The 14,308-nt window shown below is 58.7% G+C and overlaps 3 protein-coding genes and 2 non-coding genes across 5 annotated transcripts; 3 read left to right on the top strand and 2 right to left on the bottom strand.

Moving 5' to 3' along the window:
• The first annotated feature begins 2,050 nt into the window (after positions 1-2,050).
• TRAVEDRAFT_t97 lies at positions 2,051-2,122 on the top strand. Its single transcript has one exon. It is a non-coding gene; the product is annotated as a tRNA-Arg (tRNA).
• Positions 2,123-4,493: 2,371 nt separating this feature from the next.
• TRAVEDRAFT_72113 (uncharacterized protein) lies at positions 4,494-5,359 on the top strand. The gene is made up of 4 exons (XM_008040614.1): positions 4,494-4,595; positions 4,674-4,745; positions 4,806-4,928; positions 4,994-5,359. Exons 1-4 carry the CDS (start codon positions 4,506-4,508, stop codon positions 5,042-5,044), a joined length of 336 nt encoding a protein of 111 aa, XP_008038805.1. The 5' UTR covers positions 4,494-4,505; the 3' UTR covers positions 5,045-5,359.
• A 173-nt stretch (positions 5,360-5,532) lies between these two features.
• On the bottom strand, positions 5,533-5,604 carry TRAVEDRAFT_t90. The gene has a single exon. It is a non-coding gene; the product is annotated as a tRNA-Arg (tRNA).
• TRAVEDRAFT_37471 (cardiolipin synthase) lies at positions 5,584-7,146 on the top strand (the record flags this gene model as incomplete). Its single annotated transcript, XM_008040064.1, has 8 exons — positions 5,584-5,606; positions 6,205-6,340; positions 6,408-6,534; positions 6,595-6,680; positions 6,733-6,801; positions 6,872-6,963; positions 7,020-7,094; positions 7,140-7,146. The coding sequence occupies 8 exons, from the start codon at positions 5,584-5,586 to the stop codon at positions 7,144-7,146; spliced, it is 615 nt and encodes a 204-aa protein (XP_008038255.1).
• A 3,376-nt stretch (positions 7,147-10,522) lies between these two features.
• TRAVEDRAFT_29132 (uncharacterized protein) lies at positions 10,523-11,376 on the bottom strand (the record flags this gene model as incomplete). Its single annotated transcript, XM_008040003.1, has 1 exon — positions 10,523-11,376. A coding segment is annotated over exon 1 (766 nt), but the record flags the coding sequence as incomplete, so codon positions are not given.
• Between the last annotated feature and the right edge of the window lie 2,932 nt (positions 11,377-14,308).

The following is a 14,308-nucleotide window of genomic DNA, read 5'->3' as shown; positions in this document are numbered from 1 at the left end:
CTCACAGCTTTCCTCGCGTGCCCTTCGCAGCCTCTCGGCCCACGACCACATGAAATCGAGCTCCCCACGGACCTCCTCCACCGTCCACCTCGTCTCGGCCTCTGTCGACGGCGCAGGTGGAGTGCGATATCGCACTTAGCTCGCCCCACTCGCCACTCGCCACCGTACCCACTGTCGTTCTTCCGGTCACCCTCGATCGCCCGAGCGAGCCTCGCGTTCGCTGCCCGCACAAGCGTCATGCTGTGGTGTACAGCGCCTCCACGGACCCCCGCAATGCGCAGGTCGCTCGATGTCGTAAAATCAGTGCGGGGTGGGACAGGCCCGTGACCACCCCCGCCCGCTCCGTGGCACCCGCCCTGCCTCTTCCGCAGAGCCCCGGGCAGCGTCCCGTTTCGCATTCTCATGTTGACGGCCAGCGGTGCTGCGCCCCCGTCACTTGACCTGGCTAGCTGTGTTGCCACCAACCACCCGCGACGCGCAGGCCAGATATAGCACTGTTCAGTTGTTCGTCGCCGGCTGAGCAACGAACACGCATGGTCCGAGCCACCTTCCATCCGCCCGGTCTCCAAGCTCGCGGTTCCCTCTTTGAGCGACTTCCCCGGACCTTGTGACCACTCTGCGCGCCCTCTACATCCGCGAACCAACCGGTCCAAGCTTCTTAGCAATGCAAGCGCTTCATCGCACAAGGAACGCACTGGAACGCAGTGCCAAATGTGAGTCGAATCCGACGCGTCAGGACTCGAGCTTGATCATCCGCAGCCGCCTCTTCGCCCTCCTGAGCTTCCCCCGAGTGGGTGCATTATGGCATCGTCCGACCTCGATGCCCCGCGGGCCGCAGCACGCAGGCATCGACTCTCCGAATCCGCTCGACCGCCGTCGAACCACCGAGTCGTACGTACTGCAGCGTACGTGCAATTTCTCCGTGCGTTCTCTGATGATGAGCAGCGCGAACTCAGACGATCGCATCCACGTCTGTTTGAGTTACCCCGCCTCGGCCGGCGCCGCCCTCTACCCGAGTCGCCTTGCACCTCTGGAACTTGGCCGCCAGCGGGGCTTCCAAATGCGGCCCGCCCGCTCGCGCCCCTTATCACATGCTAAACCAAACGCCGATCCGCAGAATCTCGATCGCCCCCCGCCGCCGGGCAAATCGCAACGCTGCCATCTCATCTGCCCCTCGGACTCGCGCGCCGGGCTTTTGCGAGCCACGCTGTTCTCGGGCCTGGCGACACGGAGCTGCAGCCGAAAGCATGAGCACAACGGCGAGAAGGCGGACGCGTAGGGACGCGTGCCTCGCACTCGTTGGCCGAGACACCCGTTGGATCGTCTGAATTTTGAAGATTTTGACATATGCATCCGCCTGCGGCCTGTCTGGAACGGCGGGACGGCGGGACAAAACAGCGAGCGTCGTGCGTGTTGTCGGGCGGGCGCGCCTTCTGACCTCGACCGGCCTGTGGACGCGGTGGCGACGCGGTGGAGGCGCGCCGACGCTCGGCGCCGCCGCCCAATGCGTCCACCTTGGCCCGGACATGTGCTACGCGCCCGAGCAAGCCGTCAAGCTCTCTTCCCGCTTTGAAGCCGAGGCCTCCGGCGTCTCATGCTGAGTCTCAGATGTGTTTGCACATCGACGACATCGGATAGGTCCAGGCCCTCAGATCAAATACGACGCTGCAAGCCATAACTAGAAGTATGAGTTTGCATGGCCCTGACATCGACTTCCAACAAATTTCAACCATATGTTCGTGTGAAGTGTGTCTCACAACACCCAAGATCCGCAGCTGGCGAGGCGCAAGTCTACCAACATGCGTACTATGATTTCAGATGCGGTTACATGTGGGCATCGGAGGAGCCGTCCTGAACTCATGGACCATGGCCGGATCTTCGTTCAAACATCGTAGCAAACATCACCAGCAGACACCAGCACACCCTCGTGTATTCAGTAGTCGAGATTGGTTCCAAGAGTCCTAGCGTAGTAACTACTCACCGGTGTTGTCTTCGATATATAGCTAGATGGATAGCGTATTGTATTGCTGCGTAAAGTTTTAATACTCATGGCCGCCTGGCGAAATGGCATCGCGTCTGACTACGAATCAGGAGATTGCAGGTTCGACCCCTGCGGTGGTCATTTTGCTTGTAGGGAGGATGTTTTGCTCCAACCCGACCCTATCGACGAAGCAGACGATGATATCCAGGAACGTCTCAATGCTATTCGCATTACAATAGTTGTGTATCGGTTCATTATTATTATCATAACAACACAATGCATGTGGGTTGTGCTATGGCTCCGCAACAGCCTAAGCACTCCTTTGTGTTGTCTCGAGGACGGCAAGGTTCGTAGATTTGCGTCATAAGACCAACTTTGGCACAAGCACCGACGACCCGCACAAGTTCTGGAAAATGTGCTCTTGATGTTTCTATGTATTGTGCTTCACCCGCGATTCTCACGAAGGTTTCCAAAGGCCCTGAGCAACTCGGAAGCGGTGCCATCAGTGGGTGTCGGTGGGGGTACCTGCCAGTGGGGCCGGGAGCGCGGTCCGCCCCTGGCTCGCAAGATGGCCCGGCGGTATCCCTCGATTGGGACGGACGGTACGGCAGATTCGCGACTTCCTCGAGACTCCTCATGTGCCTGTTGTTCCTGGTATGCCTCCTCGACCGTACGATGCTGCTTGTCGACAAACGCTGCGGATGAAGATGAGGACAGACCTCGACGGATTCAGGCTAGCTTGTTCGTGCTTACCTCGACGGCGTGTTGCTCTCTAATGGCACCCGGTCACGGCCTCAGGACGAATGCTATCCTCTCGCGTCTTCCTCGTCCTCAGACTGGCGACACCTTTTCCCTGGGCATCGCTATCCGATATTAATCCGAAGCTACCGTTGGCAAGCTACCTGCGCCTCGAATTCCTATGGCCTTTCATCAAGACAAGCTTTCTTCGCGCCTTCGCGTTCGTTGCGATCCTATACGGAGCGTGCCGGGAGTTTTCCAGGAGGAACGAAGCGGAGTGGGCCTATTCACGGTGCGTATTCTTCGTATGCGTGTTCGGCGTGCGCGTAATAACCCATCAAAGGTCCCGTTGGTGTTCCTCGCTCCGATGAGCGCCGGGGTGTCCGTCCTGCATCTTCAGGACGTGTTCAAGTTTAGGCCCGATGCCGAGTAAGTTGGTGATGCTTCTCCCGCGGCGTGTGTCTCTTCGTGTCCCTTTCACATGCTGTACTTGCACCTGGTCGCGCTATTCCGTGCCATCTGCAGTTCACTATGAGGTATATCCTTGCTCATCCGACAACTTGTGCTTCAAGGAGCGAAGACTTGCCTCAAAATTTCGACGTTCCTCCGGTGACTGTGACCGCGGTCACGGCGCTTTCTCCTCGGAAAATCGTCTTCAACCTAGCTTCAACCTTGGTGGTTGTCGTCGTTGGAGGGAGTTGTTGAGTCGCGAAGATGTGCCGTTAATGCTACTGAGAGAGGGACACTGGACTGACTGTCCTTTTACCCGTAGGCATCACGATGTCGTCGTCCCGCGGAAGGGGCTACTTGCTGGCGATTCCACGTCGAGCACCCGTATATCCCTGTCAAAGTCCTATACGTTTGCTACTCCCTTCGCACGTTAGATGGCTGATCATATCACCAAACGGCCGTAGGCCAGCTGCAGCAGATGACAGACAGCAAAGGAGACTGCACGACGCACCTCCGGCTCTCTCCCCTCCGAGTTGCTTCTACTCGGACTCCTCCGTTCGCGCCAGCGGCTCCGCAGCTCCTGGGATCCGAATGTGCTGCGGCATTTTCTCGAATAACGGCATCCAAGACATGCGGGGCGGTTGGTCTGCTTCTAGTCGCTACACCCTCAAGACCCTCAAGCGGGGGGCGAAGGAACGTGCGCCTCAAGCATACATACAGCTGGGTTGACTCGACTCGACCTGGCTCCCCACGGGTCCGAATTTCGAGCTGGAAGAATATTCCGCCGTTGTTAGAAGCCGTCCGACCGAAAAAAGCGTGCGTACACGGCCTTTGTCGTCCTGAGGCGGTGAGTGTATAGCCTCAAGAAGACGTGCATCGAAGTACGAGCGACGAAGCGGCGACCAACCGAGTGGGGACGTACCTGCAAACGCAGAGGTGGGAGTACCAGGATCGGCTCGCGCTGCGCCATTTACGCAACGGAGCGCGCCCATGCGCAATCTTGGTTTCCTCCCCGGGCGTCCTCAATCAATCCTCACGTCGGCCTGGCCCTGCAGCCTGGGGTCCCTCCCTCGCGCCCGAGCTGGAGTAAAATTTTCATCCCTTCACGTTCCTCACAGCGCTCTCGCCTGCTTTTATTGGCCCATGACCCCCGTCTCTGGTTGCCTTCCACCACCGCCCGCCACGCGATTTTGACTTCTAGTGCGCTACCCGGCCACGGGGACGCCTAGAGCTTGGTTAAAATTGCTCGACCTTCGCGCTTCAGACACCCTCAGGCCCTATCCCCCCTTCTTTTCCTCTCCTTCAAGTCCTCTCGAGACCGGCCAACTTTGCTGGTATGCGTCTTCCATCGTACTGCGAAAGCCACGGCCGCCGCCACCACCCGTACACTCAGGAACGGCGTGTCAGGCGGATCGATCTGTTCATGGTGAGTCCATCACAGCGCCTTGGTGTCGGCGTGTTCCCTGGGTGCTCAAGGCTGCGGTCGTGTTGTTGATATTGGTAGATGGCGGCGGACGCGGCTGAGGGCGCTGAAGCGGACGTATTTGAGGACGCGGAGCAAGGCCACGGTGCTCTGGTGAGTGGTGCTGTGGACGCGTTGTGTGCGCGTACGGTTGGAGTTGACGAGTGTGTGCAGGGCGTAGCGGAAGCCAGGAGCGACGTGGCCGAGCACGGGAGCCAAGAGGACCTTGCCAACCTGGAGCGCGTGCTGTTCGAAACAAAAGTGGAGAAGCCGCGCGGGCTGGCTACGGTGGTCGTGGTGCGCGGAGTGGTGTTTTTACGCGTACGCGTGCTGGCGCTCACGTCCGTCTTTCCTTCTTGCAGGAACTCGCGCTCTATGTCACGCGTGCACTCCGTCGCCTGTGCGCTTCTTGAAGGAGCGTGTGCGTGGCGGTAGGCCGCCACGGCCACGGTCTCATTCTTTTTGGGTCATCGCGCGTGCTCTCTCTGGCTACATCTTGTCACTCGAGTCCTAGTCTGGCTGCCCATTGTTAAACTGTATCTACTAATGCCGCTTTTTACTGTAGGTTCTCGCTCTCAATTGCTTTCTGCTGTAGCCATACCCCCTTCGCTCTCGCTTGCTTTCGATCATTACTACTTACACTGTACATCATTACCACATGCACATACTTGGACAATTGGCACCATACTAGTGACCCGTCTTCGCAAAACAATGCTCATCACATTCACCCAGATTTCACGCATTCCACACCAAACACCGCTTTAGAGCAACTTGTGTGAAAATGTAGCCTTTGTGGGTCCATGTGCGCTTGGCGAAGCATCCGGATCGATCGTATGCTACGATCAATGTCATTATCCGGGATTACCGGCGGTGCACACACGAGAAGTGGGGAGGGCAAAAATGACCACCGCAGGGGTCGAACCTGCAATCTCCTGATTCGTAGTCAGACGCGATGCCATTTCGCCAGGCGGCCATGTATGTGTCAAAGACGCATGTCGTTATATTACGCTGTACCCAAGGCTCACCATGACGGAGTGACCTCCATCCATGCTTGGCCATCCGCATACGGTTTCTTGACCTCTCAAAATCTCCCCACAAGATTGAGCACCATCCGTACGCGATTCATGAGTAAACGAACGAAACGGTGGGTGCTTAGGGGAGCTTGTGTATAGCGGCCACCTATGACGATGTGGATCGGCGAACTCCGCGGCTAGGGCCGATCATGTGTATGCCGCCCAAACCGACCTTCCACCTCTCTCCCTCTCTCCCTCAGCTTCACTCCCAAACTCCTTGCTCGCGTTACACTAAGATATTGCTGGCGACTTGGTGGACGGATGTCACTCTCTATTGCCTGTACACGAGCTCTCCGCTTGGATATTGGCAACTTCCACCGGGCAGCCTGGCGAGGACCTCTCGCCACCGCAAGTGTCTACACGCGACGCACACCAACCGCGTATCTCCGCTCGTTCTCCATCTATACGGCCCTCCGAAACACTCCTCCATTACCAAAACCTCCTGCACCGCGACCCGAGAAAGATGACGCGCCGGAGAAGGCAGCTGCTCCGATAGTCAGGGAGAACATCTACACCATACCCAATCTCCTCACGCTCTCCCGCATAGTCGCGTGCCCCGTCCTTGGCTGGGCGATCGTTCACGACGAGTTTTACCTCGCGACCGGCCTGCTCGTGTATGCCGGCCTGACAGACTTGGTTCGCGTCTCTCCTTCTCTCATGCTCAAGTGAACGTTCCACTGGAACTGGCTTCGGTGTTCTCAAGGTCGACGGATGGCTCGCCCGGAGGTTCAACATGGGCTCCGTCCTCGGGACAATCCTCGACCCCGCGGCGGACAAGATGCTCATGACGACGCTCGTGGTCACGCTCGCAGTCAAGGACCTCATTCCCGGTATGTCAATCCCCATATGCCGTCCTCTCAGGCTACTCACCCCCGGCGCGCGCGTGCCAGTCCCCCTTGCTGCAATCATCCTCGGGCGCGACGTGCTGCTCAGCCTCACCGCGTTCTACATCCGCTACACGACGCTGCCCGCACCCGTGAGCGTGTCCCCTGCGCCGTGTGATGACGTCACGTGACCTCGCCTCACAGAAAACGTTCACGCGATACTGGGACTTCTCCATCCCATCTGCTGAGGTTCGCCCCACCGGTATCAGCAAGGTAGGCTCTACGGCGTTTTTTCTGGTATGACAGAGATGTGGGTTGAATGCTGCACTGATCGATTGCTTAGGTGAACACCGCGCTCCAGCTCTTGCTCATGGGCACCGCGACTGTGAGTCCTATACTCCCGCTAGACATCGGTCTCCCGCTCCAAGCACTCCAGTACGTTATTTTCTTCATATGTTCCTCTTGAGTGGCCCACTCACACAATATCACAGAGTAATCGTTGCTGGCACCACCATATGGAGCGGTGCGTCCTACGTTTTCGCGAAGGACGGCTTCCGCGTCATCTCGTCCGCGACGAAGGGTCGGCCGGGGCCGCCGCCTCCGGGATCAAGCTCATAGCGACACTCCGCCTCTCTGGACATTCTGATTCCTCGATATTGTAGGGTCCTATATACATGGCGCGAGGCTGGTAATGGTATAATACACGGTATGCGCGCGGGGTACAGCTACACAACATTAACACTAATCGCAAGGTATGAGATGAAGGTGGCGCGAGTCGGATAGTGGTACAATGTCCAAGATAGCGCGATAGGCCGCTCATGAGTTCGATTTGCCGGCGGGGGTGGTCCCGTTCACAGCTCTACGTTTCCGCACTTCTTGCAGCGCAGCTTCTATTGCGGGCTTCGCCGCACGCTGCTGCCGCCATTGCTCGCCAGCTCGCCTGAGTCGAGGTGTCAGACATCTGCACTTAAGCTGTGACCTGCGGGAGATGTGACGTACCTGGAGCGGTTGATGAACACGACAGACTGCACGACGCTTCTCAGCGACTTGTGCTTGCTCTTCGCCGGGGCAGGTTTTGATGGCACCGTCAGGTATCCTATCCGTGCAATGGCCGCAAGGATCTTCTCCTCTCTGTACCCACTCGTTAAATCGTATGCACACTGACTCATATGTAAACCACTCACTTTCGCTCGAGGCGCGCCATCAAGACGAGCAGATATTGCTTCTGGTACCCAAGGTCGCAGCGGAACACGTACTCGCGCGTGTACTTCGCCTTCAGGTAGCGGATCTGCACCATGAGACCTTTGCATTCCTTGTTGTGCTGCTGCCGGAGCGCCACGAGCTGGGTGTCGTCCCTACACGGTCGTCAGCCTCCACGTTAAACCTCAGAGCAAAGGTTCACGTACGCAGCACAAACATGCCCTCGCAACTCGCGCGCCTTCTCCTTCTGGGTGTCGAGCTCCTCTTTGAGCACACGGAGTTGTGCCTGCGCCTGCTTCTGTGAGCGGGCGGCCGCGGCGCGCTCCTCCTTCCGCTCTGCCTCTGTCTTGTCCTTCTGCGCGCGCAGAGCCTTCAAGTCACGCCCGAATGCCTCAGCATCCCTTCGGACGCGTCGGAGATCCGCCTCGAGCGCCGCCACGGTGCGCGCGACGTCGCCCTTCTCGGCAGCAAGGCGTGCCTTCTCTGCCTCTACGCGCTCCAGCTCAGATGCCTGGTTGGAGAGCGCTCGGCGGAGGTCCTCGATCTCGAGCACGCGGAGATCAAGCTCGTGCCGCCGGTTGTCGTGCGAGGTCTGGGACGCAGCGTACTCGCTCTTGAGCCGGTTCACCTCCTACAGCCCATAGTCAGTCGTGCGTGGTGAGAATAAGAACAAGCTAGACGTACCTCAGAGGCTTTCGCATAGCGGCGCTGGAGGTCCTTGTGATCCGAAGCAAGCATAGAGCGTTCTTGGCGTAGCTGCTCCATGTTCCCGAGGTTCTCGGATACCCTGGCCTCGAGAAGACGGGCCTTCTGTTCAGCGGTAGCGTTGCCTGTTTGGATAGGTCAGATGAACGTCATTCTGAGTACTAAAGAAGAGTGCGTACTGCGCAACTCCCTCTCGAGTTCATGGTTCTCCTGCTTGATTTGTTGTAGCTGCTCTCGCACATCGGTCATGTCCTAGGTAACGCTTGTTAGTTAGACTACCATGTGGGAAGTTCCACCGACGTACGGATTCAGTGCGACGCAAGTCGAGCAGGACGGCCTCCTTCTCCCTCTGAGCCTTCGTCTGCTCAGCGGTCAGTGCACGGAGACGGCTACGTTCGGCTTTCAACTCGGCCTCGAGCTCGGCCATCATGAGCCTTGCCTTCTCCAGTTCCTATATTCCGTGCTCATCAGCGATGTTCAAGCGTGAGGTCAGGAATAGGCGACTTACGCCTTCAACACCAGCACGAGCCTTCTCCCCACGTCGCTCGGCCTCCGCGTACTTGCGGATCTCATCCTTGGCGTTACGAACCTCGACGTTCAGTCGACTAGCGGCATCTTGCAAGACAGCATTCTCCCCGAGAATCTTGCTCCTCTCTTCCTCCCAGGTTTGACGCATAGCGTCCAGCTGTGTGTTGACCTGCTTCAGCTCTGAGCGCAGTGCCTCTGTTGTCCTGGTGGGAGGCGTCGGCGGTTCCGCAGGTAGACTCATAGTCGAGGCCTCGAGAATAGAACTATCGAGGGCGAGGTGAAATGGTACGGCATGTCTTATGTGTTACGACGTACCTCTCATCGGCGTCACCCATACTCATCAGACTACGCGTGTCGACCTTGGTCCTGCACTTCGTGCACCGGAGGCGTTGCAAGCGATGCTCCCTCCGCTCCTCCTTGCGGGTCATCCGTGCAATCTCGTCCTCCAGGGCATTGATGTGGTCTCGTGCATCCTCCAGCTGTTGTGTGAGGTCAACAACGCCGAACCCAGCGTCTTCCAGGCGGTCGAGTTTGTCGTCAATGCTGGCGTTCGCGCGGTCCAACTCTTGCTGCAGTCGTGCCAGCTCGGCCACAACCGGGGACATCGACGGGTCTTGCATGGTGTTCTGGAGCCAGGACAGCTACAATGCCGATTTAGAACGCACGCCATATCATGGTACAGTTTACTTACATCACGGAGAGGGCCGCCAGGTGTCTTTGGGCTCTTGAAGGACAAGTTGAGCAGGTGCCGGTGCATCGGTGACATGCCGCTTCCGCTAGCCCGTCTGCCAGGAGTACCGAAGATGCCGCTCTGGTTCTTGAGAGACTTGAGCCGTTCCAGCAGGTCCTCTTTCTCCTTCTCAAGCAGCTCGAGGCGGGCGTCCTTCGCGTTCTCCATAGCCTTGCGTGCAGGTGATTGCGCGACGACTGTCTGCAGCCGCGCGATCTCCTTGCGGGCATCGTCGAGTTCGTTCTCCAACGCCTCGACCTCCGCCTGCAGGTCGCGAGTGATAGTGCTCTGCGAGGGGCCTAGTTGAGACACAGAGACAGACCTCTCTTGCTGCCTCTCTGCTGCGCGCTCGAGGGAGGCGACGGTGGCCTTCAGAGTCGCGACTTCTTGTTCGTCCGCGAGCATTTTCTTCTCTGCTGCTTCGAGTGCTGCCTCCATCTGGCGGGCGAGCTCGGACGCCCTCTCGGACTCTTCAACCAGACGGTCGTTATCCTGCTGCTCCAGCTCCAGCTCAGACGTGAGCTGGTGCACGTTCTCCTGGGCAGCGGAAAGCTGGTGCTCGAGGTCCTGGATACGACGACCATCTGCAGCAGCGTCCGCTTCGTACTGCGCCGCCGCATCCTCAGACTCCCGAAGCTGCGCGCGGACCTTCCGGATCTCCTCCTCGAGGCGCTCCGACTGGTACACCGCGTTCGACAGCTCGTCCATCTTGTCCCGGAGCTCCTCCTCCAGCGCCGCCGTGCGCTTGCGCTCCGCCTGCAGCGACGCCTCGGTCTCGTCCTGCCGCTCGTCCGCGCGCATCACCTCGTCCTCGAGCTCCTTCATCTGCCGCTGCGCGTTCTGCAGCTCGCCGCGCACCTGCGCGAGCTGCTCGTGCGCCGCGTTCACCTCCGCCCCCAGCTCGAGCCCGCTCTCGAGCGCGCCCTCCGCCTTCTTCAGGCGCTCCGCGAGCACCTCCTTCTCGACCTGCACGACCGCGAGCCGGCGCTCCGCGTCGCGGACGTCCTCCGTTCGCTCGGCCTCCACGCGCTTCGCGGACTCTTCGGCTGCGCCGAGGCGCCGCTCGAGGTCCGCGACGATGCCCTCGACGCCCTTCTCGACCTCGACCATGCGTTCGCGCCACCGGTCCTTGTCGCGCGCGCGCTCGGCGCGTTCTGCCTGTAGTGCCTCCTCCGTCTTCGCCTTGTCGGCGGCACTGGCCTCGAGCTCCTCCTTGATCTCGTCGATCATCTCCTCGAGCGCGGCCTTCTCTTCCATCCAGGCCTCGGCGACGTCCTCCTCAGTGACGTCCCCCAGCCCGAGAGCCGGTCCCGCACTGACACGCCGTCCGCCACTAGATCGCCGAGTAGCGGGAGGATCCCACGCGGGCGTCGCACTAGAGGAAGGAGCACGGGTGGCCGCGGGCGAGCCCTCGACATCCCGCCCGTACTTCTCCTCGAATGCCCGCAGGCGCGCGACGAGGTTCTCGTTCTCCTCCTGCAGACGGCGATTGAGCCCATGAAGGTACGAGTTCAGCTTGCCGGCGTTGAAGCGGCCCACGCCGTGCCCGCGCTCGGCAAGGCCCATGAGCGGATCGAAGGAGGCGTTCGCCCGCGCATGCGTCGTCAAGTCGTGAGAGGACGCCGTCGAGACGAAAGACGCGCGGTCCATCGCGTGGTCATAGGGCGACTCCGAGCCAGACCCGGAGTCGGTGGTCACCTTCCAGGTCTGGGTGAGGGGGTGCGAGAGGCGTGCCCGCTTTGCCACGGCCGGGCGAGGTGTAACGCCAGCGAAGGCTTTTTGCAGGGTCACACCTGGCGTGGCTTGAACTTCAGAGTGAGACTCGGAAGACTGCGACTGCGACTCGTCGCTTGGAGTCCCCGGGTGGGGTGTCGGATACCGAAGTCGAGGACGAGCGGTAGAATTGATGACTGAGAGCAAGAACGACCGCTTATGCGCGTGCGGGGTTGCTGGGTCCTCGGCGATAGGATAGGCATCGTGGCCTTCCTCGTCGTCGTGATCTTCCGGCTCATAGGCATACTGCTTGGGCGTCTCATACGTGTCAAACCGGACTTGGGGTGTAGTGGTCGACAGAGGCGTCGTAGAAGACAACGGCCCACCAAAGCGGGCCCGTGGGCGAGGCTGGAATGCCGGGGTCGGGGTGAACATCGCCGATCCTGGAGAAGAGAACGCCACCGAGAGAGGAGTGGGCGAGCGCATGCTCCTGATGCCATTGCCTGCGCTGCCGTTGAGATCAGCCGAGGCAGCTTCCTCCGAAGAAAACGTCGGCTCTCTCGAGTGCTGCGAATAGCGGTCGCTAGTGTCGCTGGCTTGGTGTCGATCACTGGCTGGGCTGGGCTGGTGAGGGCTCTGAGCGACGTCAGGAAACACTTCCATGTCCTGACCGGAATGCTGAAGATCTTCGCTTTCGGTTTGGAATCCAGAGCCCAAACTCATCTGCGTAAGATCATGCTCTTCCACGTGTGGCGGTACCGCAGGGGAAGCCGTCGCCGAACGGGGGAGAGGTACCGCAAGAGCAGCCAACGGAGGGTCAGTGTCTGCGCGTTGCCATCCAGCCGATCTCGTGCTGTGCGGTGTGGAATTAGATGTAGATGATGCTGGAGAGGACGTTGTTCGTGATAGCGAAGGAGTCCTGGTGCGGGAAAGCGGTCGTCGGAAAGAGATGTTTCGCAGTTTGTCAAAAGGAGAAGCCTATCAATGTATCAGTGTTCGCCCTACCATCTACATCGAAAGTTGAAGAGATACCTGGGGCTCCGAGCGTAGGCTGATGGAGTAGTCGTACTCAGACTTCCTGCGCGGGGTTTCTCGGTCCCCCGGGCCTGGGGAGTTGGAGCGACTGACAGACTGAAGAGCATCCGACAAATCGAAGTCGGGATCCGCATTATCATCCAGGGTCGGAGGAAGGTATGCTTCAGGGACGGAACTGCCTTCGGTCTCCTGATCACTGCTGTGTATGTCCATATCTTCGAGTGGATCCCGAGTGCCCGGTAAACTCGGAATAGCACTGATATCGAAGCTCGCTTGGGGAGGCGGGACGGGTGCTGAGCCGCGTGATACAGACATGGACGACTTGACGGAGCGAGAGGCCGCCAGGGAGTGCGCAAATCGAGCTGTGCTGGAGGTACTGGAGGGCGCTCGAATGGTAGAGGCATATGAGAGCGCGGCCGGGGTGGAGTGTATAGGCGAGGCTATCGGCATATCGTCTTCGCTGCTCTGGTCCAGGATCGTTTGAGGGTCCGCAGAGTCGTCGAAAGCAGGCAGAGATGGCAAGGATGGCATGTCTCTGTCTTGATCAACCTGGATGCGACGCCATACTCTTGATGGTGTTTCTAGGAGATTTGCCATTGTTTCACGTTTCTTGGCGCTAGGTGCCACGTTCAAATGGGTCTGCAGGGAATGTAGCATGTTAGCATGCGAAGAACAGGGAGGCAGCGTGATTAACAAGACGAAGAGCGTTTGCCGGGAGGTCTTAAGCCACTCCTGTAGTCCGTAGTCACTTTTCGACAGGTTGACTATGCAGACAGCCTCTTCGTATCCTACCTCATAACGCGCCATGGAAATGAGCCGTACTGCATTCGGACTCACCGTACACTCCTCAATCCTGACCCACAGCCACTACTATTCCAGAGTTCCACTTCGTTATGCGATGAAGGAAAGGCCAGTGGATTCAGTCAGACTCAAAGCAGAGTTCAGCGGGTGAGCTGTAGCGGCGTATGGCGGTACCAAGAGAGCGTAGAAGAAGGCAGCGCAAGTCGGAGGATGGGCGGGCGCGAGGTCGTGGCTGGAGAAAGAGGCGCAACAAGCGCTCGCGACGCGGTTTCAACTCCACGTGACCGTCGCGTCGTATCAGCGCGCTTAACCAGTCTGACGGGGCGCCTACTGACACTGGCCAAGCTTGCGTCTCGACGTCCATGACTTTCGCCCGGGCCTCTCCAACACAACGCGTCGATGTGCTTTGGTGTCTTGCTGTCTATTATACCGCTTTATTAGTAGCTCTGTGCTCTAATCAATCACGGTCTGCTATTACTGAGTACTTACTAGGCCTAGAGAGCTCGGGTGAGCTGATCGAACCTGCCAGAGTCAGTTCCGACCACAGGAAACGCTTATGCCCTTCAACTCGCCCACAATGTCTGGGTCTTTCTCGGAATGATAACATGGTAGTTGGATAACGGTCACTCGAGTCAATTTCTCAAGCTGAAGGCAAGTTGCGGCGCTATTGACGCTGCATATTTCCCTGCCGGGCTCTCAATGCTCATTCATTGATCAGGGCTCTGGATTTGTAGCGGTCGATGTCCGCCTGGCGTTCGCCGCTCTTTTCACGTGGGTTTGGCACAGTTTGTTCTCTTTTACCATAATTGCAACTACCTGTGCTGAAACAACATTTCGCCACAGCACCTCACAAAGAACAGTAACAATGAAATACGTATAACACTTTGATAGTCTATGTGCAAGCGCATAATTTGACGGTGGCTCAGGGCCTCATGCTGGCGACCTCGACGCGCGGGGGTTCAGAGCGCTTCGCACGTTGGCTCTTACCGCCAATAAGGCTCTCCCTTGGCGAGTTCAGTTGCCACTGATTAGTACCACCCCCACACGTATGCTAAGTATCTTCCTTCC

Source organism: Trametes versicolor (genome assembly GCF_000271585.1).
Source record: "Trametes versicolor FP-101664 SS1 unplaced genomic scaffold TRAVEscaffold_6, whole genome shotgun sequence".
Taxonomy (NCBI): Eukaryota; Fungi; Basidiomycota; class Agaricomycetes; order Polyporales; family Polyporaceae; genus Trametes; species Trametes versicolor.
Note: the sequence above shows the minus strand (reverse complement) of the source record. Positions and strands in the feature narration are given on the sequence as shown.

What these genes read in the sequence shown, in the direction of transcription:
- TRAVEDRAFT_72113 (XM_008040614.1), top strand. Translation starts at nt 4,506, where the DNA reads ATGCGTCTTCCATCGTACTGCGAAAGCCACGGCCGCCGCCACCACCCG. An exon ending in GGCGGATCGATCTGTTCATG is followed by an intron (nt 4,596 to 4,673) that starts GTGAGTCCATCA and finishes TGATATTGGTAG; the next exon opens with ATGGCGGCGGACGCGGCTGA. An exon ending in GGCTGGCTACGGTGGTCGTG is followed by an intron (nt 4,929 to 4,993) that starts GTGCGCGGAGTG and finishes TCCTTCTTGCAG; the next exon opens with GAACTCGCGCTCTATGTCAC.